The following is a 25,761-nucleotide window of genomic DNA, read 5'->3' as shown; positions in this document are numbered from 1 at the left end:
TAAGACATTTGAAAATTGCATTCTATTCTAAGTTAGTCATATCATGCCTACATTAAGATATTAACCTCTCTACATTTTAATGGAATAATCAGCAGGAAAGTTTCATGGATAATATCATAATTCTGATTTAAAAGATGAGCTTCTTATTTGAGATACTAAAACTATCACAGCATTCCAGCAGTGAATGATGTTAAGATTCCTATTTATTTTGGCAAGTGAACATACATCCATTTCTCACATAAAGTAAGTAAAATTTGTCAGAAATGATTCAAGTAGAAATGAGGCTGATTTTCAACCTTGAGTTAAATATATGTAAAAATTGAATGTGTGTCTCTTAAAATTTTATTGTCAATAAAACTATAAGATTTGGAGAAACACTAGCGTCTTGAAATCTATATAGATCCTCACTTTGTGGTCAATAAATGGTTAATAACTGATAGTTAATATGATGCCAACAAATAATCAATTTATTTCTTGTGTTCCATAGTTATATTCTCTGAGATATAATTTCATGTACCAAGTAATCATCACATAAAAGTGTGCATTTAATGCAGCCCTTCATCTCATGCAAAATATTGAGGTAAAAATCTTAGAGTTCAAATATATAAAAAAGTAGTGTGAGAAAAATGTGTTTTGGTAAACAAATTAGCATTTAACTTGAAGTACCATATCAAGTAATTCCTTCATAGAGATGAGGTAGTGTAGTCTCCAAGTCTTTCTGAGAAAGTAATTAAAGCAATTATTTGTAAGAATTGGTACTTAGCACTCAGAAATCATCTAAGAAGTCGAAAAAATAAAGATTTTCTAAAATAATTTCAGCTCAAGGTAATTGTCCAATATTTTATAGTGATTGAAGTGATTGCATTGTAACTGAAAACAATTCTAGAAGCTGCAATATTGAATTAAAAATTGTGCTCTGTTGTTTTCCAAGTGTTTACTTTGAGAAAATAATGGGCATTTTAGGATGTAAAAATATTTGCTCTGTAAAATCTTTGTTTAAACAAACCTATCTTTTTTCTAATTGTATGACATTGTAAAACATTTGGCATGCATATATACAAAGTAGACTTTAAAGCAAAGTTTATAGTAATTCAAACTCCAAATTTTCTTGACTATGGCTGTTTTTAAGAAGTATGTGTTATGTACTTTATTTTAGAAACCAAACATTAATATCTCACAAAATGCAACAGTTTAGCAGAATATAATGAAGAATTATCAACTGCTTAGTGAGGAGAAAAATGAAGGCTTCCGAAAGCAGAACTTCTAAGTACCCTCTGCGCCATGAGCCTGTAGGCAATGTCAAATAAAGAACTGGTACTAATTGTTTAAACAAAGTGGTTCTCACTTCAAATAGTGCTGGAGAGAAGCATCTTAATCTTGCACACTGTGGAGTTTGCCTCCAAGATGCTACGAATAGGACTTTTATTTCCAGAAAGTTCACTTAAGTATTAAGATAGTTCTCTGGAGCTGTCTATGTTGTTGATAGTCTCAAAACTGACTATAAGGCAGCAACCTCATTGAGTTCCAGGGGAAAGGGAACTTGGGGGTGACATGCAGTCTTTCTTGGAAGACTGTTTAAATGCCATGAAGATGGAGAAGGAGGTACTGAAATGACAGCAGGACAGGAAAACAAAGGAACAAACACCTCTTATCTGGAATATGTGTTACGCTCAAGACTATTCCCCTTGGCTCTTGGCTTCCTTTTCCTCTGGTCAGAGAATAAACAAATTTAAAAGAAGGATAAGACAATGCAATAAGGTTTTACTTAAAACATACAACAAACTTATGACCCGTCATTTTGCACTTTTCTCACACACATCCAAATAAACCTATACACACAAGCCCACAGAATTTCTAAATGGAGCAGAGCCTTTTGATTCTGTTAATATTATCAGAAGCAACTATCTACAGAGAAAGCCTCTGTGCTTTAAATTTGGATCACTTTCCTGTATAGATTGTGGGTTGTAGAGAGCATTCTCTAGGCAAAATTTTATGGTGACAAGTTCTCTGACTATTCCACATGATCTTTTATCTATGAGGAAAAAATAATACTATGAAGGGCAAGCACAACACAACAACCCCACAGATTTTTATTAAGTTTTAATACTGTTTTTTACTCTGGCTAAAATTAAAGACTTCTATGACTAGCATATGAGTGTCTTCCCTGCTGACTCAGATGGTAAAGAATTCACCAGCAATGCAAGAGACCTGGGTTTGATCCCTTGGTCAGGAAGATCCCCTCTCCAATATTCTTGCCTGGAGAATTCCATGTAGCTTGGCAGCTACAGTCCATATGATTGTAGAGTTGGACACAACTGAGTGACTAAGCATATACACATGACTAGCATGTAATTGATATTTTATAAGTAAGTATGAATTGCCTTAAAAGATTTGTTTTCATTTAACATCTATCAATATCTAATAAACTGAATGATCATGAAATCAGTGCTGCAACTGAAGGTCAAAGTAGAAACTTTATAGATAAAGATAAGGACATTTTAGAGCTGGGAAAACTAAACCATAGTCTACCCCAAAAGTTAGGTGAAGGAAAGAGCATGAGAGAAAAAATAAATTTGCCTATTTTGAAATTTGTTTGGAAGTGGCCTGTACCCAGGAGGGTGGGGCACACCATTTTTTTTTTCCTATCCCCTCCTTAAAAATTCATCTTGCTGGCTTCCTTGAATCAGAATCCAGTCAAGTATGAGCTACACTATACAAGAAACAATGTGTTTCTTACAACATTTATACCATTATCCTTATGACAAATTTTATTTTGACTATGAAACACATTTTGCATAAAATTCGCTACCATATTAGTATTGACATGTACATAAAAATGATATTTTTATTTACAAATAAATATTTATTTAAGTGTCTTATGTACTGTGTGCTTTATAATTCCTCCATTTTTCACATTTCTCAATAATACATTGAAGATGTCAAAATATGAAACTCTTTATAAATTTACAGATTCACTAGCAAATGCTTATGAGTCATCATGGAGTGGTTGAAACACACAAAAAATAATAAATTACTTTTTAATATAGAAATGCAAAGAAAATTAATATCCTGACTTTTCCATACAGTTTCATATGAAATTGCTCTCAACAAATTCCCTTATATTAATATATAAAAGCCATTCTTAATTAAATCACAAATTCTGCAATTTTAAAGGATTTTGGAGGCCATACAGTAACGTCCTTTTAATAGCTGGGATATAAGTTTGGATGCAGTAACATAAGCCAAATAAGATTGGCTTCAATAACCTTCAGTTTCATTTTCTCTCAAATATGAGTACAAACGACCAACCAAAACTAACTTCAAAGAGATTAGATATCACTAATATTAGTATGTTTTCTCATATCATAGGTTTTAGTTCTAACCATCACATCTGCATTTTAGTTAGGGAGAAGATGAAACATATATTCTTCTTTCTTTAATGCTTCATGCATTTCTTCCACTTATATACATTTGTTATCCATCCAATGTTCAAGGGAGGCTGAGGGGTTGGTACAGCATGTGCTTTGCCAAAACAAAGGGTTGCATTAGAAAAGAAAGAGAACTAAAGGAAGAAGGGATGTAACCTTTCTGTTGTTCAGTCTCTAAGTCGTGTCCAACTATTTGATACCCCATGGACTGCAGCACACCAGGCTTCTCTGTCCTTCACTATCTCCTGGAGTTTGTTCAAATGTCCACTGAGTTGGTGACGCCATCCAACCATCTCATCCTCTGCAACCCCTTTCTCTCCTGCCCTCAATCTTTCCCAGCATCAGAATCTTTTCCAATGTGTCTGCTCTTTGCAGCAGGTGGCCAAAATACTGGAGCTTCAGCTTCAGCATCAGCCCTTCCAATATATATTCAGGGTTAATTTCTTAAGGATTGACTGATCTGATCTCCTTTCAGTCCAAGGCACTCTTCAGAGTCTTCTCCAGCACCACAATTCAAAAGCATCAATTCTTTTGTGCTCAGCCTTCCTTATATTCCAATTCTCATATCCACACATGTCTACTGAAAAACCCATAGCCTAGACTACATGGACCTTTGATGGCAAAGTGATGTCTCTGTTTTTTAATATGTGGTCTAGGTTTGCCATAACTTTTCTTCCTATGGAGCAAGCTTGCTTTCTAAGTAGTGATCGTCCTTCTACTTGATGGTTAAAGCTACTTCCACAGTGATTTGGAGCCCCCAAAAATAAAATCTGTCATAGTTTCCACTCTTTCCCCATCTATTTGCCATTGAGTGATGGGACTAGATGCCATGATCTTTGTTTTTTGAATGTTGGGTTTTGAGCAAGATTTTTCAATCTCTGTCCTTTCCCTCATCAAGAGGCTCTTTAATCCCTTTTCATTTTCTTCCCTTGGAGTGGTACCATCTGCATATCTGCAGTTGTTGATATTTCTCCCAGAAATTTCAATTTCAGCTTGCAAATGTGAATGTTTATGACAACTCCACAATTTGTCTTCTAGTTCTGTTAGGTCCTCATGAAATCACATACAAGCCCTTGTCCTTTGAAGTAAAAAGCTTTTGCTTTACTTTCACAGGTCACTTGACTGACTCCCTTGAGTCACTGAAGGCTGGCTCAAGAGTTAATAATTAGGAATATGAAGATGTAGAAACAAAGAATAGCTGTTGGGTTGGGAAACTGGGAAACATTTAAGCTATAAGTCCTTCCTATAGCAGCATCACTGTACTCTTAGTTCCCTGGAAAATATAGACAAAGGCTTGACACACATTCCTAAGTTGTTTTTTACAGGAAGCAGACCCCTCACCAGATGAAAACTGCTGACTGAAAAACAGATCTTAGACTGGTTGAAACCAGAAGGCTGATGACATGTGAAACTTCACCTTGATGCCAACCAGTTAGAGAACAGTCCACGAGCTCATCACGAACCCTGAAGCTCCCTCCTTCACACTGTGTTTAAAACCCCTTCCTTGAAAGCCATTGGGGACTTCAGGTCTTTTGAACATGAGCTGCCTGTTCTCCTACCACATGTTAAATTTTGGTGTAGTAGCTAAGACTAATATCTACAATTATTCAAAAAGGCACTGCAATTCTCATTTCTCCAATAAATCTGTGCGAAGCTATAAAACTACAGTTTGCAACAGATTGCATGCAGAAACAGCAGCGGGGATTCAATTATCTTCTCTTAAGCCAAATATTAAGGAAATGTGCAAAAATCATTAAAGTTTAAATGTTATATATGTTATTAATAATATGTAATAAGCTTGCTTAATGTTCTTTAAATTGTATTAATAAATGCATATTTTAAAATCTCTGTTTTAATTTTACTATGGTAAATAGATTTCCATTTATATATACATATATATGTAGATTTACAGCTTCCATAACACGAAAGCTTTTCAGATTTCTCAATAATTGTTATGCATTTGAAAGAGTCTTGAGACAAAACAGGTGTTAACTTTCAGTCAAGGTCATCAGAGAATTTCAGCAAGAAGATTTATCACTAAAATAACATAAAACAACTACACTTAATTTACTGTGCAGAGTGACTCATCGAGAATGGTGCTCAAGGCCATTAAAATGGGCCAGTTGAAACATACCCCCGCCTCAAATTTCTGGGTTTTGGTAAGAAAATAATATCTTTGCCTCTATAATTATTCTTGCCCAAGTTAGCAGTAGCCTATGTAAAGCAGGTTTAATCTATTTTTTCTAGGAATAAATAATGTAATATGTAAATAATATGTAAATAATGTAATACCACATAGGATATATCCAAATTTATATCTATTTTTAAAAAAACAAAAATCATCACTTGATTGCTGACTATATATTTATTAATAGAAGATATGAACTATAAACCCTGATCACTTTTAGGAATACTCAGAAACTAATTTAAGATATCCTGATAATGACTTAAAATTCTTTTCTTTTCTGTATTTCTATTGCTTATAAATGAGGAATTTTCACAGATTTTCATTTTTTTCATGAGCCAAACAAAATGTGATTTTTTCCAATACTTAACAGTTAAATTTACTTTACATTGTTGCTTTTAATGTTATGTATTTATGGTTCTTTATTAGTTGTTTAATGTACCATTGAGGCTTGGCAAGTACCATTAAGAGGACGTCAAGGCTGTGTATTGTCACCCTGCTTGTTTAGTTTATATGCAGAGTACATCATGCAAAATGCTGAGCTGGATGAAGCACAAATTGGAATCAGGATTGCCAGGACTAATATTGATAACCTCAGATATACAGATGACACCGCCTGTATGGCAGAAAGCAAAGAAGAACTAAATAGCCTCTTTGTGAAAATGAAAGAGGAGAGTAAAAAAGCTGGCTTAAAACTCAACATTTAAAAAACTAAGATCATGAAATACTGTCCCATGACTTCATGGCAAATAGATAGGAAACAGTGGAAACCAGTGGATGACTTTATTTTTTGGACTCCAAAATCACTGCAGATGGTGACTGCAGCCATGAAATTAAAAGATACTTGCTCCTTGGAAGAAAAGCTATAACCAACCTAGACAGCATGTTAAAAAGCAGAGACATTACTTTGCTGACAAAGGTCAGTATAGTCAAAACTATGATTTTTCCAGTAGTCATATACAGATGTGAGAGTTGGACTATAAAGTAAGTTGAGCACTGAAGAATACATGCTTTTGAACTGTGGTTTTGGAGAAAACTCTTGAGAGTCCCTTGGACAGCAAGGAGATACAGCCAGTCCATCCTAAAGGAAATCAGTCCTGAATATTCATTGGAAAGACTGAAGCTGAAGCTGAAGTTCCAATACTCTGGTCACCTGATGAGAAGAACTGACTCACTGGAAAAGCCACTGATTCTGAGAAAGACTGAAGGCAGGAAGAGAAGGGGACAAGAGAGAATGAGATGGTTGGATGGCATCAGTGGCTCGATGGACATGAATTTGAGCAAGCTCTGGGAGTTGGGGATGGATAGGGAAGCCTGGCATGTTGTAGTCCATGGGGTCGCAGAGAGTCAGACACAACTGAGCAACTGAACTGAACTGAAGACTTGGCAACAGCTTGTGATTTTTCCTTGTCTTCTTTCCCAGGTCAATAGTCTCCCAAATTGCCTCTTTCAACATGGTGTAATAATGATGCCTTGGATGATTATTTATATGGTCTAGTAATAGAAAGACTTTGATAAAATTAACTATCAAAACAAAAAGAAAACAAACACATTACTGCACTAGACATTGAGGGGCTTCCTTTATCTCAAGAGAGTTTTATGACATGTTGATGATATTTATTACCACAGGCAAATCACGTGTTCATACTTCATTTTTACTGTTTCCAGGATATATTGAAAATGGATCCAGATTTTATTTGATTTCTATACATTCTAGATTGATATCTATTTATATCCATTCGATTTAAGAAGTGAAGGAAACCAATTCCAATGAACAAATGTTATAAGACAAAATTATTGGAAGCACAGTCAGAGGCAGTATCTCATATATGCATTAAAAATGCATTAAAATAAAAATAAAATGCATTATTATAAAAATAAAATTAAAATTAAAATGCATTAAAAAAGCAAGTTTATCTAAGGTGAAGAGGCATCATTTTGCAGGAAAATATCAATGAGAAATTGTAAATTGGGACTCCAAGAACACTAAACCAAATTAAAAAAAAATGTTTATAGAAAGATTTCAGTAAAAAGGGGCATATCGAAGAGAATGGGGGGTCAACGAAGAGAGAAAATGTCTGGATATTCAGCAAAGGAGATGGAAAAAGGAAAATAGGCTAAAAAGGCATGAAAAAGAGCTAAGGGGAAAATATCATTGAGAAGGATTTTTATACATCATCACTGTATGCCAGATGTTGAGAAATAGCATTCACAAAGGTTTCTCCTATGAAAGTGTTAAATATCTATTTTCCTTGCATGAATTATAGAGTGGTAACTGCTTGCTGATGCATAAGGGACACAAAGGGTCATGTTTTGAGTTTGAGAAGGAAAAGTTGAATAACAAAACTTCAGAAAGAGACGTACACTAGAGAGTCAAATAAACACAGGGGTTTAAAGGACACCTGAATTCTCTATCTCCTATTGCGTTCACACGCCAGCTTCATTGTCATACACCATGGACAGTATTCTTACACAAAGAAATGGCTGGCTAGTCTCCCCACCCTCACATCTCATAGTGTTACTGGTAGAGATAAAACCAACCTGATACAATATAAATGCTATCTCTTGTCCAAATTTACATGTTGGAATGCTAACCCCTGAAGATGATGCTATTGGGAAGTGGCACCTTTGAGGGTCACTTAGGTAATGAGGATGGAGCCCATGTGAATGAGAAGCGTGCTCTCCACTAGAACCCCACCATAATGGCCCCTAGATCCTGGACTTCAGTCTCCAAAACTACGAACTGTTGTTTGTGAGTCATCCAGTTTATGGTATTTTTTGTTTATAGCAGCATGAACAGACAAAGACACTGTCTCAGCTCCATTTGAAAGAATGAGGGAGGGCATTCACCTGCTTAATGGAGAAACAAAACAGAACATGATACGCATATTATAACTGGCAATCCAATTTATGTAGAGTGGGAAACATTTTATATAAAGTAATAATTCATTGCTGTGTGCGTTCAGAGGTTGAACTAAAGTATTAACAAAAATATCACAGAGCACTCATCAAATATGTATTGAGCACTTGTCTGGGAATGTGAGAGCTATCTCTAGAAACTCCAGCCGAAAACTAAGCATTCAGATTTCTTGAAATTCTGCTTGTATTTCATCTTTTCAGCACTCCACTGGGCAGGGTGATTCTTCCCAAATACGTTAAAATTTCCACAGTTTATTTCAGCATTACCAGATTCCCTTTATCCTCCCCCACCCACAGATACTGTTCAGATTTTCAGCTTCATTTTCCTCAAGTGTTCATGTTGTTTGTTCTTCCTCTCAGTTCATAATCATGTCATTTTGAATTGGACTAGAATTGGAGATCATAAGAAGAAGGAGGAGAAAAATGGGAAAGCTGGCTGACTCCACGAAATTATACAAATCTGCATTTGGAGATCAGTTTGAAATGGCACTTCAGTTAAGATCAGTTTGATATGTAAGATTTTAGATTATTGCTATGGAAGTTATATTAGTTAAAATGTGTATGTATATAAGTATATATTATATATTAAGGTATATATAATGTATAAATCTATATATAATGTATATATTTGCATTTAATACATGGACATAATACATAATATATAGCATATACACATATATTAATGTGATTGTATATGAGTTATTATTAATAAAATATTCAGTATTAACTCACAAATACCTGAATTCAAGATTCAGTTTTGTTCTATATGTTTTCCATATGATGGATACTAAAGTAATAACTTTCTTTCCTTAACACAACATGTACTATATTTGTAAATTTTTTAATCATATACAAGTTAAATACTTTTAAAACACTTGATAGCATTTTTAAAGTCAGAGAATACATATTAATGATATATTAGAGCCCATGTTGGCAAATTTTTTCTTTGGAGCCAGGTAGCAAAAACTGTAGGGTTTCAGAGGCATGCAGTGGTCAATAACTGCCATAGGGTATGAAAGTGGCCACAGACAATATATAAACATAAGGGCATGGCTTTTTTATTGATGCATATTTAATATAAATTCATATGATCCTCACCCATCATACTATTCATCCAGAATACTATTCTCCTTTTGATTTTTTTTTTCAACAGGCTGATACAAAATTGATGAGGGATAGATTTGACCTACATGCCAATTTCTAACTGCCATCATAGAGAATATATAGGAGTTACACGACACAACTCTCAAAGAATGACACAGACCTCAAGTCATCCTTCTCTGTGATGTTAGAGAAGTGATTTCATCCTATATCACTTTCCAATATTAATGAAAAAGAGATCACTTTGCAAAAATGTTTTAATAAAATTTTAGAGGTTAGTTGCAGTTTGCATGCACATCAACTCCATGAGCCAAGACAGTACATTGGTAGCTTGAAATTGACCATGGTGGAAATATTTCTACCACAAAAATCAGTAAATGTGAATAAATTAGGTTTTCTACCCCTAGAGAGGTGATTGCTAAGCCTTTACTGAGAGACTTTTAAATATATTTCTATGGACCCTTGGCTACTCTGTGAATAAGACATGACACCACAAAATAGGGTAGTTGAGGTGCCTTCTAGGAATATTACATGAATATTTTCCAATAATTGTTGCGACTATTGTTCTTTAATGAAATGAATATAGCATTTGTACTTATCTCAAAAATTTTTGAATAGCAACGCAAGTTGACTATCTCAAAGAAACCACATGATCACAGGCTTTGGAAGTCACTTCAGTGAGAAAAAGTATTTTGATGTCATGGGAATTCATGAGAGGGATACTAGTAACAATGCAGAGCTGCCACCTGGATAGAGGGCCACATTTACCAGAAAGAAAGAATTACACGCTACATTATGGAGAAAAAAAACAAAACAAAACTTCAACTGCTCCACCATTATATAGGAAGAATTAAGAAATACTGTTAGTGAGATACATTTTGTTGGTCTTATTTTTCTTTGTTTATGCTTATTTTTCCAGATTTTAGAATATCAGATATTGAAAGCTAGTTCTGAGAGTTGGACAAGTTTAAGAGGAAAAAAAAAAAATTCCATAAAGGAAGGGCAAAACACAAAAATACCTGCTAGAAGTGAATCACTGATATTACTTATTCACTTTCTCTTTCAAAAATTTCTGAAAATACACCCCACAAATTTCCAATCTCTTTTCCACTGAATTCTGCTAATAAACTCTAGTACATATTTATATTTTTTGTTTCCCTAATGTAATTTTATTACATGAAAATCTATTAAGATGGGAAAAATAAAAGCAAAGCAAAATCTCACATTCCTGGTAAAAGAAATATGGCGAGGAGGAAAATAAAATCCAAATTCAGTAAAAATCTAGCAAGTAGTCTGTATTTTTTTTTTTAATTGTGTGGGATGACAATAGAAAACATAGGAATTAAGCTAAATTGAAAAAAAGCAAGTCAAGAAAAAGCCTGAGCTATCTTTGATTTATTTAGTTTAGACAACAAATATTTAGTCTATCACTTTTTGAATTTGTTTCAAGTAATGCATCTTTATATTATGCTGTCTATTTATTTATTCTGCACACACCTAACTTGAATTCTTGCATATTTTGCTTAGAAATATTGTACTTTAATGACACTTATGAATATTTAATTTTTATTTATTTTTACTAGAAATTAATGTGTCTCTTTTGACATATTTTACTCCACTATTTGTTTCCTTTTCAGGTCCATTTTCCACTTATCCCTTAAACATATTTCTTATGATATTATATTCAGATCTTATGATTTCATGTGCACTGATGTTTGCCATCTTAACTCTCTCAAATTTCCCCTGAACTTCATATATATAATACATATATAATCTCCAGTTGTGCTTGATTAAAAGAACACTTAAAGTCAACAAGTTTATAAGCAAACTCATCAGTTGCTTTCATCTCATTTTCTCATATTTCCTTTTATGTTTGAGGATAAGATCATCTATTTCAGTGGTTTACAAACTCTAGCTCACACAGGGAGCATAAAGTTCATTGCAATTAAATAAGTGTCTTTTTCAAGCTGTAATTCTCTGTTAGGGAATATTTACTTGAAGTTTGCAGAGAAGGCAATGGCAACCCACTCCAGTATTCTTGCCTGGAAAATCCCATGGACGGCGAAGCCTAGTGGGCTGCCATCTATGGGGTCGCACAGAGTCAGACACGACTGAAGTGACTTGCAGCAGTGGCACTTGAAGTTTGCAGACAGATATATAAAAAAATACCTTATGCATGAAATAAATAAGAAAACTTACAGCAGTGAATGCTTTACATATAAAAAATGAAAGCTATGAAGTCAATAACCCACATCTTCTCTCTATGAAACTTTTTTCTAGAAAAAACTTTTTCTAGAAAATTAGAGCATTCACATAAAGCAAATGGAAAAAAAGAAATAATAGTGATCACAGTGGAAAATCAAATAAAAATAGAAAAATAATAGAGAATATAAAGGAAACTAAAAGTTAGTGTTTGAAAAGAAAGAAAATTGACAAACTGACCAGACAGACAGATAGACAGATCAGGAGAAGAGAGAGACAAAAAAATGAAAAGACATCCCAGATACTGGAAGGAGATACTTTTATATTAAACAGTTTCTAAAGAATGGGCATCCAAATATATAAATTACTCATACAACTCAATAATGCAAATAAAAAAAGGCAAACTACAAGAGGGAAGACAATTCACATAGATATTTCCCTGTAGAAGGTACAAATTGGACTATAAGCACATGCAAAGATGTTTAGCATCATTAGTCATCATGGGGAAATGTAAATTAAAACCACAAAAAGATATCACTTCACAACTGCTAGGATGACTATAATCAAATGTCAGATAATAATAAGTGTTGGTGATGATGTGGAGTAATTGGAGCTGTCACTCATAGTAGGTGGGAATATAAAACATTAGAGCCATTTTGGAAAACAGTTTGCCAGATCCTCAAAATGTTAAATATAGGAGTATCTTCTGAATAGTCAATTTTGTCAATCCTAAAAGAAAGCAATCCCAACAAACCATTTGGAAGGACTGATGCTGAAGCTGAAGCTCCAAATTTTGGCAACCTGATACAAAAAGCTGACTCACTGGAAAAGACCCTCAGAAAGATGCTGGGAAAGATTGAAGGCAAAAGGAGAAGGGGGTGGCAGAGGATGAGATGGTTAGATAGTATCACCGACCCAATGAACATGAATTTGAGCAAACTCTGGGAGATAGCAGAGGATAGACGAGTGGCATGCTACAGTCCATGGGGTCACAAATAATTGGACACGACTTAGTGACTGAACAACAACAACATATCCAAGAAAATTGAAACATATGCCCAGATTAAAAAAATAAAGCATATGTGAATGTTCACAGCAGCATCATTTATACTTGACAAAAAGTGGCAACAACCCCAAGTCCATCAAATGATTAATTGATAGGTAAAATAAATGTGATATCCTACTGATACATGCCACAACATGGGTGACCCAGAAAGCACTATGCTATATGAAAGAAGTCAGTCACAAAAGACCACATATTGTACACAATGTCCAGAATAATCAAATCTATGGAGACAATTAGTAGATTAGACACATCTGGAGAGACAAATAGCCGAGGGATGGGCATGGGAATATGGGAATAAGGGGAATATAGGGCATGGGAATATGGGGCTGAAAATGCGTCCAATGAAAATGTTCTCAACTTAGATTGCATACATGTTGAATATGCAAAAATCCAGTGATTGTAGAGAATGCCAATGATTTATTTTGAAATTGAATTTTAAAATGTTTAAACTTTTTTTCAGTGAAAGAAATTTATAATTATATATTTCTTAATAATTTAATAATCAAGTCAAAGTTCAAGTATTTTATAATGGTGATACTAACACAAATAGTTTTTTAATGATTTTTTTTCCTAAATTTTTCCTTAGCTTTTCCTTTCATTTTCAACCTGCTCGTACTAAGTAAATGCAACTTTATACTGCCTTGACTGATCAATACATATTAAACTACCAAATCTAAAACCTGGGATTCCCCAAGTCAGTTCAGACACAAGTATTAGAAGAGTTTGTCATCATTCATATAAATTGTTAGAAACTTTCACAGCACTTTCCATACATTCATGTAGAATGAGATTTATGGTTTTATGAACATGTCAAATAAGATTTAGATTCTTTTATTTAAAAGTTACATCTTGAGAAATTTCAGTTTTTATTCCTGCTTACTTCCTATGCTTACAATGTAACTAGGTTTTTGTGTTTTTATGTTCGCTGTCACACAATTATCAGCTGATTACCCTGTACAAGTTAGAATAATGTCTTGATTCTAATGATAAAAAAAATTAAATAAAAATTCAGTCTATGTGGTCCCATTATAGCCTTACTTTGGAAAATAACTGCAATTAATCATTTTGAGACTTAAGACAACATGTTTTCAAATCATCTCTAAAAATATGAATAACACTGTATTATGCATATTAGCACACCTCCACTCAGAAGCTCAGTAGAGCTGTCCTCAGTTGTCTGCATTACTGCACTTGCCTTACCTTTGTCGTGGCAGGCTGATGAGGGGTTGTTTATGACACCTCTTGCTAAGGCTAAAGAGCTTGTGTACAATTTTCTGCGCCTTCAGGAAAAGTTGCTTCATGCTGCTCTCCAGTTGTTCATAGCGGCGCTGAAAATTAGAATCCATTGTCCACAAATGCATGATGGTAGATGTGTTGAGGAAATAATTCATGGGCAGCCTTTTCATAAAGAACTTGAATTCATCTGAAAAAAAATGCCAAAATTCAACACTTTAATAATAAAATAGCCATTTTTCCTCTTCTCCAAAGTATAGTTAGTATGTTAATGCTGAAACAAATGCAATCTATTCTTCTCTGTGTGGCAAATTAATAACAAGAAGGTAATTTTGTATGATTTAGGATTATTTTCTCTTTTTTCCTCATAAGTTAGAACAAGAATATTCATTTAAAAAGGTAATTAAAATAATTATTCTAAAACAAATATTTGGGGTAAAAGTTTAACTTGAACTTAATTTTTCCATGTTCTCCTTTTGATGATAAATGAATTTGATGGTGTTGAATTTTTTCCCAAAGTTAATAATCATTAATCTAGCTTTTATTTCTGGCAATAGCATTAATCACCTGTTCTGAGTATTGTTTATTAAATCAATATTTCCAGAAATTATCCTTAAATCAGTATAGGAGAATACATGGATTATCATTACTAAATGTTTGCAGTGGTTGAAGATATATTATTTTGCAAGTGATATAAACCATATTTTAATCACTATTCTACCCACAAAAAACTTACACAGCATACATTAAACCTCAGTCTGTTTGTGCCTTGATTTCCTTGCTTGTAAATGAGATGGGAAATTTTTTATTATAAAAATATCATTTTACTTTAAATTTTTATGAAGTTGCAAATAAATTGTTTTAAATGGCGATTTAGTTAGTTGTAAATATCCAATTCAAAAATAGTTATTTTTGAATAACCAGTTACAGGTGTTTTTGTTTACTTGATTTTGGACAAAGTATGTTCAGACTGATTCCTTGGAAGAGACTGTCTTTATTGCAGTATTTCCAAACCTCCAAAGTGAGTAAAAGTGAAGTCGCTCAGTCGTGTCCGACTCTTTGCGACCCCATGGACTGTAGCCTACCAGGCTCCTCCGTCCATGGGATTCTCAAGGCAAGAACCCTGGAGTGGGTTACCATCTCCTTCTCCAGGGGATCTTCCCAACTCAGGGATCGAACCCGGGTCTCCCGCATTGGAGGCAGACGCTTTAACCTCTGAACCACCAGGGAAGCCCCAAACCTCCAAGTTGTCACTAATTAAAAAACATGTCATTCACATGGGAAAAGATAAACTACATTAATATACGTATATATTTAAGGCAATTAATTTATACATATTTTACAAAGCAGGGCTATTTCAATAATCAATCCCAAACTATTTCATCAGTGATGGAAAAAGCAACTTTTAGACAATTAACGGAAAATTATATTCATGAGTATTGGGCTGATACATTTTCTAGAGCACATAAACACAGAGTTCTGGCATGTTTGGATGTTAAATGTAACCAGAAGAACAACGAAACAAAGGAAAACCAGCACTTTTTATAGTAATATTCATCAGGAAAGAGTTTTGAGGATATATCCATTTGATATGCTTCAAATCATTTTTTTAAGTAAGCAGAGTATAAATAAGAGATGCATTTTAAAATTCCAATTTCACAGTCCTCTACATTTTGTTTGGTCCCATATGTCTCCTTTGACAAATTTTCTCCTTTGAATAAAAGAGTTGGGGCATGGAAATTGGAAAGCATTCCCTGGATTATTCACAGAGCAGATGCCACTACTTTGCAAACTAATCATTCATTTCATTTCATTGTCATCTTTTACTTGAACATTACTGATAAGCTTTTATTGTTTCATGGGTTTGCATATTTTAATGATTTTTATTGTTACAGTAGTATTATGAAAGTTTCTAAATCAGTACATTTTATTCAAGTTAAAGACTCTATTAGTTTATTTATTTTATCAAAGTGGATGTAACAGTATATGCCAGCTGAAAACTGGCACTATATAATTTTTAAGAAAGAGTTTTAACATGACATTTGAATAATTACTTCATTACGAAGTCATTAAGAGTCACCATTGACAGTCCCCAAAACATTTATTGCACACCTGTTGTGCACAAAACATACAGCTATTTTGATCTCTGAGTGGGAATATGAATAAACCTTTCATCTCATTTTTTAAAAATGACAAATGACATGTAATAGTTTAAAATGCTAAAATAGCATCTTCTCTGAAATTCATTCTACTTAGAAGTCAATAGAATTCCAGAAATATTCCTCTGGATATTTTTTCAGTTAGTAAAATTTATGTTTACATAACATGAAAATAAAATTTGAATGATACATTCGAATTATTATATAAAGCTCTAGATTCACATAACTACAAAGAGAAAATACAAAGATTAGTGGACACCAGACAACAGTTAACCCTATAATAATGTCCAAACCCATGTAGAAGATAAAGTGCTCTTGCTTTTAAAATGGCAACTAAACAATGACAGTGGTGGTTTAATTGCTAAGTCGAGTCAGACTCATGATTCCATGGACTGTAGCCGCCAGGCCCCTCTGTCCATGGGATCCTCCAGGCAAGAATACTGGCGTGGGTTGCCATTTCCTTCTTCCCAACCCAGGAATCGAACCCAGGTCTCCTGCATTGCAGGCAGATTCTTTACCGACTGAGCTATGAGGGAAGTACAAACAATGACTAACCATACTTCTTTGGGGAAACAAATTTGTAAAAGAAACAAAAATTAACATCATATAAAAATATCCTAGGAGAAATGCTTTCAGTATCTGGGTTATTAGAGAGAGATTAATCTGGAGACCCCTGTTTGCAAGATACGTATCAAATGAGTACTTTTGTTCAGTATAGTTTTGAGGACTATGAGAAACAAAACAACAGCAATATCAGTGGTAATAAACATCCTGTATGTAAATCAGTCAGTCTTCTTCACAAAACTAATTCACATGAAGCAGAAAATAATACAAAAGCAGATACATGATATTAATGAATTCTGTGGAGGCAAAGAGAATTAGCATAGGTGACATCTTTTCAATAAATTATAGAAGACTAGCTAGGCACCATGTTGATGCTCAAGATTACTACTGCTCTTCCAATAAAAATGAAATATTTTCTAAAATAGCTGAACAAGGTTTGTTGCTGTTGTTTTTTCCTTCTCCTCTAAAACAAACTCTAGTTAACACCTGATATCTAGTTAGTTAACTTTGAAATGAATTCACTGTCTCTCTGGTAACACGAGTTCTTGCTTTGGCAGGAACTCAAGTGCAGTGTTTTAAATATTAACTCAGTCCCCTCAATAATCCTTCATGTAAATTTTATCGGCACAGTTATGTATGTTGAATGCAGATGACTTTTAGTTTTGTAACTCTAATGTCAGCAAAAAACTTTTATTTTTGCTACTGCACTTACATATTGATCGCATGTATTTATATATGTATGGACTTTATTCTCATGCCTCACAGTTGAATTAAATAGGTAAGAGTGGAGAACGGAACGTTTTTGGATGTAAAAGGACCAGCCATAATATGTAGATCCTGATCTGTGCTTCTGTCTTCATTGATGAGCATGCAAAGCATTGACCAGTGTATTGATTATACATTTTCACATATTCAGAACCTCTGCTCAGACAGTTTTGGAATATATTTTCAAAGGTGTTCTAAAGCACTCTAAATTTTCTAGAGCTTTGGGAGCAAGTAATTTACTTCCTCAAAAATGTAGAAAAGCAATCAGATTTTTTTTATTTTTATTATTATTTAGAGATGATTTCTTGAGTTGCAAAACCACCAACATATCCAAAACAGAAGCTGCTGCCATTAGAAAGTAGGACTATGGGTGGGCAGGATTCAAGGATGAAATTTGTGCCTTTAAGATTTTTTTATTTCATATGAAAGTATTATTCTACTAAAGTTTAAATAAATATTGCTAGCCAGTAAAAATCATAGCCAAAAAATACTATTAAGTTGTCAGTTCAATATGTATATATATATATATATCTTATATTTCAGACATTTATATAAAATGCTATTATTTAATGACTTGTTATTATAAAAGTAAAAGCCTACTGGCTCACATTCTGTTTTTTGTTTTATGTATCAATTACCATATTGGTACAAGTTACCTTTTCAGTAGAAATTACGATGCAGGATGGATAATAATTTTAAATATTATGAAAGCATAGGAATAGTCTTACTCTAATAACAAAATATTGTACAATGTATAGCAAAATAAGAAACATGGACACAGAACATCTTTAAATGAAAGGATGCAATAAGCAAAAAAGATGTGTATCAGATATACATGAAGAATCCATGAAAACATTTGTTTTTAACCAGAACTTATCTGTTCATTTCTCATGAGAAAAATGACTTCTCATTTTGAGATACTACTGGTCTAGTTCTTCATACATGTCTCTCCTGTTATGTTTGTAAAGAAAGAAGTTTTAAGTATGACATGTTAATAATATATTCTATTAACACAAAATTTTTTGTGATCAGTAAGTTAATAAAACAAATATTAATTCCTTATACTGAATGCAGTACCTTATCTATAAATGAACACATGTCAAATCTAGTCTGTTTTTAAGACTGGGTTTTTATTTATTAGTTTGTTTAGTTTACAGTAGGTTTTCACCTAGGCTAAGTACTACTTCCAAAGTTGAAAAATAAGCATCAAACTCTACCACTGAACTTCAAAGTTATTGCTCACTCAGAGCCACTTCTAATAAAGTTGTTTCTTGAGAATCATAGTTTCCTAGAAAATAGTATGGATTCATCTGCCTTCCTCTGATTTTCAAAGAGAAGTATCTACCTAGGAATAATTTAATTGCAATCCTTGACAATACACATATGCAATATTTAAAGAGGCAAGACATAAAATTGAGAAATAAATGGGAATGTGAGTAGGAAAGAAGGGTTGATGGGGAACAAAGTTGAGACAGAAAATGTAGGCAGTGTCCTGAATGGCAGAAAGTTACTAATGACTGAAATGTAAATCTGACCCTTGAGGGAGCACAATGAATAGGCAAACTTTGACTCACCCCATAATCCTGATTAGAACTGCTTGTTTTTGTTTTGTTTTAACTTTTATCAAGTTTTATTTTTCTCCAAACATTTCCAAGGGACTATTTGAATCATTTGTACCAGTTTAACATTTTCTCACCTTCTACAGTAAATCACTGATAGGATTTTGAGTGGCCACATATCAATGCAAGTCTATTCAAATCTTTCTATAAACCATGGGTATAGAGTTTATACTGAAATTGACAAAATACTAGAATGCTGCATAAAATAAATGGCAAGCCTGTTCAATAGCTTGTGAACTGGCCAATTTTATGAGGCCAAAAAGTGAGGGGTCCACGCGGGCATAAATCAAAAAGAGAACCTAATTCCTTAGCAGCTGGCCTAGAAATGTGCTTTTCCTGATCATTTTCTTTTCCTCTGAAAGATACATCACATTTTTATGTTAAAATATTTTAATGCAGCAAGACAATTAACCTGTCCTTCATCAGATTACTCTGTTTATGAACCCCTTTCAAAAGTTTGAAAATTTACCCATCACTTATCTCTACAATTATAACTATAGTTATCTCTATAGTTGTACTTTACTTCTATAATGAACTATAACTATAGAACAGTCAAGACCCAGGTCTTCACATTCGCTTGCAGCTACAAGATATAGCTATATCATCTAAGATAAAGGAATCAAGTGAACAGGAGGAGAGTTTGGATCCTGTTGAAGTGATAACAGAGGATGCCTGGAGCAATTCTCTAGGGAGACAGTGATTACAGCAGAAATGGTAGCATTTGCTGCTATTGGATGATCAGCCACTCAAGATGGCTGTCCTTCTGCTCTCTGTCCTCTGCTTGAACACCGCCTGCTTCATCTACACCATGCTCATACGATTGGCCTTCCTATGTATTTGCCCCAGGCTTCAGCTAGTGACTATTCTAGTTTTAGATCAGAACTTCAACTATTCTTATCAAAGGGCAATAAGGGACATGCCCCTCTGCTGGTTTCCTTGGCAACCGGTAAGGCAACTTGACATCAATTCCCTATAACTGGTACCCAACCCCTGCCCACGGGAGCAAAGAAGGCCACCTTGTGCTACCCCATTGTCCACCACACATGGTGAGGTGTTGCTCTAGGGTCTTGCTTCAGATGTGTAAGCTCTACCCATTCATTAAACCATTAATGTTTCTGTAACTGACTCCAGGCTCTTTCTTCAGTCTTGAAGGTGGGCAAGTGCAGGCCTTAAAGGCCTGTGGGGTACAGCCCTTTAGAGATCTAGAGTTCAATGCATTCAGCAATGGTGATCTCACTAAATAAGTCTTATGCAAGATTTTTTTTTTTTAATTTGTCTCAACCAGGTAGTACAAGTATGATTCTCTAGCTTTCTTGAAGATTCTATATGCTAACCAATATCCTTTAATTGATTCCTTAACAGATTGGGTTATCTAGAGACTGATTTTCTTACTTTCATCCAAAAAAAAAAAAAAAAAAATTCTGGGCTACTAGAGGTACTGGTATCATAAGTGGTTTAGAAGATTCTCCACGGATAATAGGAGACTTTTTCTGGATTTGTTGGGAAAAAAAGACTTTTTAAATAAACGCAGTATTCAGGGTGGAAGTCTGACAATAGAAGTACCACCTGTGTTCATCTAGAATGAAGAGCTTGTTGAAGGCACATTTGGGACCATGTGCCTATATAGAACTGAATGAGGAACATAAAAATCTCTAAGACTGAGACTGACTTGGTTACTACAAATAGAGATGGCTTGCTTAAAGAGCTCAAAATCCTACATTCTTTTTTTCTCAAAGCACAGAATGCTGGAGACTTTCAAGGACTAAAAGAGATCTTTTATCTCTTGCAGCTGTAGGGCTTCAAAATAAATTTGATCCCAAGACTGAATTTAAATTCCTGCCAGATCTGTTAAAGTTAGAAAGAACATTTGAAGGGGTGGGAACCTGGGAACTGGAAGGTAGATTGCGGGAGGACTGGGATGAACTCAGAGTATTCCAGAACACTAATGCTCACTTTCCTTGTCGCCAAGAAACAGCATCTTCTCTCCTGCCTGATGGACTAGACTGTCTTGCTTCGAGTCATTGTAATGATTTTAATCAAAGGAATGACCTTCATTAGGAAGCAAACTTCATCACATCCCACTTCCATCATCCATCATGTCCCAAGGGAGATTATTGAAAATATTCTGACTTCCTAGTTGTTATCAAGAATTTGCTGATTTTCTACTGGAGAAAGAACATTAAATGCATTGATAAAAGGAATGAATGCATATCCGATGAACATTATATTCTGTAGGATAGGGACATCTGTTAGTAGGAAAATCTGTGTGAAATCGGATGGTGGGCTCTGGTTTCAATTCAGTTCAGTTCAGTTCTGACTGAGTTCAGTCGCTCAGTCCTGTCCGACTCTTTGCGACCCCATGAATCGCAGCACACCAGGCTTCCCTGTCCATCACCAACTCCCGCAGTTTACTCAAACTCATGTCCATCGAGTCAGTGATGCCATCCAGCCATCTCATCCTCTGTTGTCCCCTTTTCCTCCTGCCCCCAATCCCTCACAGCATCACGCTCTTTTCCAATGAGTCAACACTTCGAATGAGGTGGCCAAAGTACTGGAGTTTCAGCTTCAACATCAGTCCTTCCAATGAACACCCAGGACTTATCTCCTTTAGGATGGAGTGGTTGGATCTCCTTGCAGTCCAAGGGACTCTCGAGAGTCTTCTCCAACACCATAGTTCAAACGCATCAATTCTTTGGTGCTCAGCTTTCTTCACAGTCCAGCTCTCATATCCATATATGACCACTGGAAAAACCATAGCCTTGACTAGAAGGACCTTTGTTGGCAAAGTAATGTCTCTGCTTTTTAATATGCTATCTAGGTTGGTCATAACTTTCCTTCCAAGGAGTAAGCGTCTTTTAATTTCATGGCTGCAATCACATCTGGTTTCAATTAGGATACAATTAACCCTCTGTGACTGAGGCCTAGAAACAGAGATTACACCTCAGAGGCACAGTGGACATAGGTACTGATGATAAATACATAGGCTTTGAGGTCCTATTGAATTTGTATAATTGAAAGAAAAAATCTGCAAAAGAGGCCTGACTTGAGTTTTCATGAGAGAAGAATGCTATCTGTGGTCCCGAATGATTTAAAGACTCAGAACTCTTATACCCTACTTAATAGACCACATGTTTCCTTTGCATTATGAATTAATCCCTCAGGATCCTAATGCCACAATATCTCATGAAACAGAGAGGGGCCTTATAGAAATTAAACAGTAAATTGGGTTTTCTATGAAGCCTCCTGAAATCAGGTCCAATGAGATCCTAACCCAGACCATGTTTATTTTCTGGTCTCTGACTAAAGAATTAGAATAGAAAAGCTCTGTCTCGCTAACCTATCAGGTAAAACCTATAAAGGTAAGATGGATAAAATTAAGCTTCCTTTTCCTAGGAAAAGACTAAATTCAGGTGATACTGCTTTTTTTTTTTTTTTAATGCTTGACATGGTTGCAGGACTTGGAGATCTGTTCAACACTGAACATTTTGAAATAGTAATCACATTCTATCTCTAATTAACTCACATATTGGCGATAGCTCAATCATAGGGTAACTCTAATTAAAGCTGCCATTCCAGATACAGTAACTTACTGGGGACTGGACTCCTAGCACTAGGAGGAAGTTTCTTCTATGGTACAAACTCTTTTATCTATCCTTATTAAAAGGGAAGCCTGGAAGCAGTTTTTGTTCCTATGTCAGCTATGAAGCATCTCCATCATATTCAAGGGTCAAATAATTTCTCAGCCTCTGTCTGCCAAGTGACTTCAAAGGAATGCAGGCTATTGCATCCTGTCATGGGACATATTTTGTTAATGACATCATACTAAAAAGATGTGAAAATCACAAGCAACAGGTATCCTGTCTGCTGGCCAATACCTTAGCTATGTTCAAGATCTGCAAATGCTTTTTATAAAAACTCAAGCCTCTGATGTGTGAGTGAAATTTCTGAGAGTCCAGTGGTCCCGAGCACATTTGGATAGCTTCTCCAAACTGCTCTCCTCCAGCTCCCTTTAATAACAAATCTGTAAAGATCTTTGAAGAAGCAGCAAATGAATTACCTCGTAGCATCACTGATAACGATGACTGCAATGATCTCTCTTGAGGTGTCAGAGGTGCCCATTACAGATGTGTGTTCTCCTTATACTTTAAAAGATGGCACTTCTTATGTGATTTTGTTACTGTTCCAGGCACAGCCTCAGAGCCAGGCTCTCCAATTTTCCTGCTGACTCTGTGAGCTACCCAATCCACTGTCTGCACATAAATTCCTTTTCTGCTGCAGTCAGATTCTGTTCTTGCAAGAATGCTGACTGATACAGTTAATGGGGCCCTCAAATATAATTAGAATCTGGAGTTCAACAAGAGTATAACAAATATTTTTTGAGTGTCTAATGTGTGACAATTGCTGTGCTAGTTAAGAGCTAAAATTATGTTAATAATCATTCTTGTATCTGTAGTGGTAATTTCTTCATAGGTTTAGTAAATTAAATTGGATAATAATGAAAATAAAATACCTTTTACAGAATTAGTGATAAATAAATGCTAGCTATTATTTTTCTTTTTATAATTTATTCCATGTTTCTATGTGTGCTGGGCTGAGAAGTTAAAGTGAATTATCTCATTTAATCCTTCCAGCAAGCCTAGGATATGGGTACTATTATACTCGGAATTTCACTGAGGAGGACTTAGCAAGATTCAGTCAGCTGTTCAAAGGGACACAGTTATTAATTAGAGCCCAGGACAAAAGAAGTCTGAAAAAAGTGTGGCTCCTATCTTAATAAGCATAAATTCTTTTGAGAGTTGACAGAAAAGTAAAATTATTCCTTCTGTTTAAAGACTACTTTTATTTGTAGATTTTTTCACAAATGTTATGACATCCAATCTCATAATAATCCTGCAATAGGATAGGCAGGTTTTATTGAGATGTGATGTGAAAAGAGTTTTGAATTAAAGGATCATTACACAGAGCCAATTATGAGAAAAATTAAGAAGAATAATGAACTCAAAGAAACATAAAAAGAAAAATCATTTTATGTTTCTCTGAGGGGCAGGACAAAGTTTTATTTTTCTTTGTATTTTCCCTTTACAAAAGTCTAAGACAGCACATTACACCTAGTGTGAGTTAATAGCATGTTTCTTAAATTGCAAAACTGATTGACAAGATTATGAAAGAAAGGTTTGAAGCTAAATATAAACATATATAGAATAATTCATTTGGAAAAGTCGAGTTTGGTCATAGGAAATATGAGGCTGCAAGTAATTCACATGGGAATATAAAGCTGAAATAAGATGTGTAGTATAGTTCTAAGCTTTAATATTCAGGTTGAAGGTAACATTATGAGATAAAAACATTGATAAATGCCTTAGTTTATGGATGAGAAACTGGCAAATGGGGTCCAGGTGGTAAAGTTACAGTGCATGTGAATTTCAGATTATCAATAGAAAATCAAAATATCCCGAAATGACATACGATCACTGGTTATATACAAAGCTGAAAGTACATACTCATTCTGCAGAAGCAAAATTTATGAACGGTATCTTCTAAGTATCAAGCACTCTTCTAGGCACTTAGTTCTCTTAATTCTACATAGTTATTGCTGTTAAAGCCACTGTGTTAAAACCATACCTGTGACTTAGAGATGCTCAGTAAATTCTGCTAAGAGGGGAAACTTGTAAGTAGCACCTGGAGAAAAACTGATGAATACAGAAGCAATGTCTGCTGTGAGATCAAATCCATTTGAAACCTTGTCCCCAGTGCCAGACAGAGAATCCAGAGCCAAGCTGATTCTAGTGAGAAGAGAATTTACTTCATACACTGTAAATGCGAGGTAATATTCAAAGGATATATCCTTTCTCTTCAAAGATAAAAAACATGCCTGACCCCATCCTCTCCCAGCCCCTGGTACACCAGTTTTCAATGTTTGCAGCAGCTTTCTCTTCAACAATGAAAAATGGAAGCCAAAGAAGCTTAGTGATTTCCAAATGAAAACAGGTCACAGAGAAATGGAATTCGTACTTAAACTAAGAAATTCCCCACAAAATTTGTCTTTTAGCCTATGTGACCACCTTAAATGCCATAAATGTACATGAGAATATATGTTAATAATAAGTATGAAAATAGTATTAATCCACAAGTAATTTAACTATTAGAAATGATGTCCAAACAGGAAACTCTTAAAACTATGTAAATAAAATCACCATTTTTGATGTTCAGATTGAATAATTTATAATAAAATTAAGTACAGGCATAAACTTTTTAATCATATTATTCTGATATAGTTTATTCCAGATATAAGTTCCAAGTGTAGTTAGGACTCTCAATGCACTATGGAAAAATTATCTTAGCCCTTTCTCACTTGATGGAATATTAATAAATTACTGTAGAACTTTGGAAAACCAACCTTTAACAAAGAGTAGACGCATCTTTTAAATAGTGAATCTTCTCAGAAAAGAAACACCATAGATCCTCCACAGGAAGCATAGGGGAAGTACAGCAAGAGAAAGAAGCCCCCCTTATATCTATA

At 34.5% G+C, this 25,761-nt stretch overlaps 1 protein-coding gene across 2 annotated transcripts in view; it reads right to left on the bottom strand.

The window, feature by feature from the left end:
• BRINP3 (BMP/retinoic acid inducible neural specific 3) overlaps positions 1-25,761 on the bottom strand; it is a 459,847-nt gene that overhangs the window by 72,575 nt on the left and 361,511 nt on the right. For both annotated transcript variants that reach the window (XM_065936721.1, XM_065936720.1), the window contains exon 7: positions 14,102-14,324. In XM_065936721.1, coding sequence (XP_065792793.1) covers positions 14,102-14,324 — 223 coding nt within the window. The remainder of the gene's footprint in view (positions 1-14,101; positions 14,325-25,761) is intronic.

This window comes from Muntiacus reevesi, chromosome 5 (genome assembly GCF_963930625.1).
Source record: "Muntiacus reevesi chromosome 5, mMunRee1.1, whole genome shotgun sequence".
Classification (NCBI taxonomy): Eukaryota; Metazoa; Chordata; class Mammalia; order Artiodactyla; family Cervidae; genus Muntiacus; species Muntiacus reevesi.
This window is presented reverse-complemented; position numbering and strand designations above follow the sequence as displayed.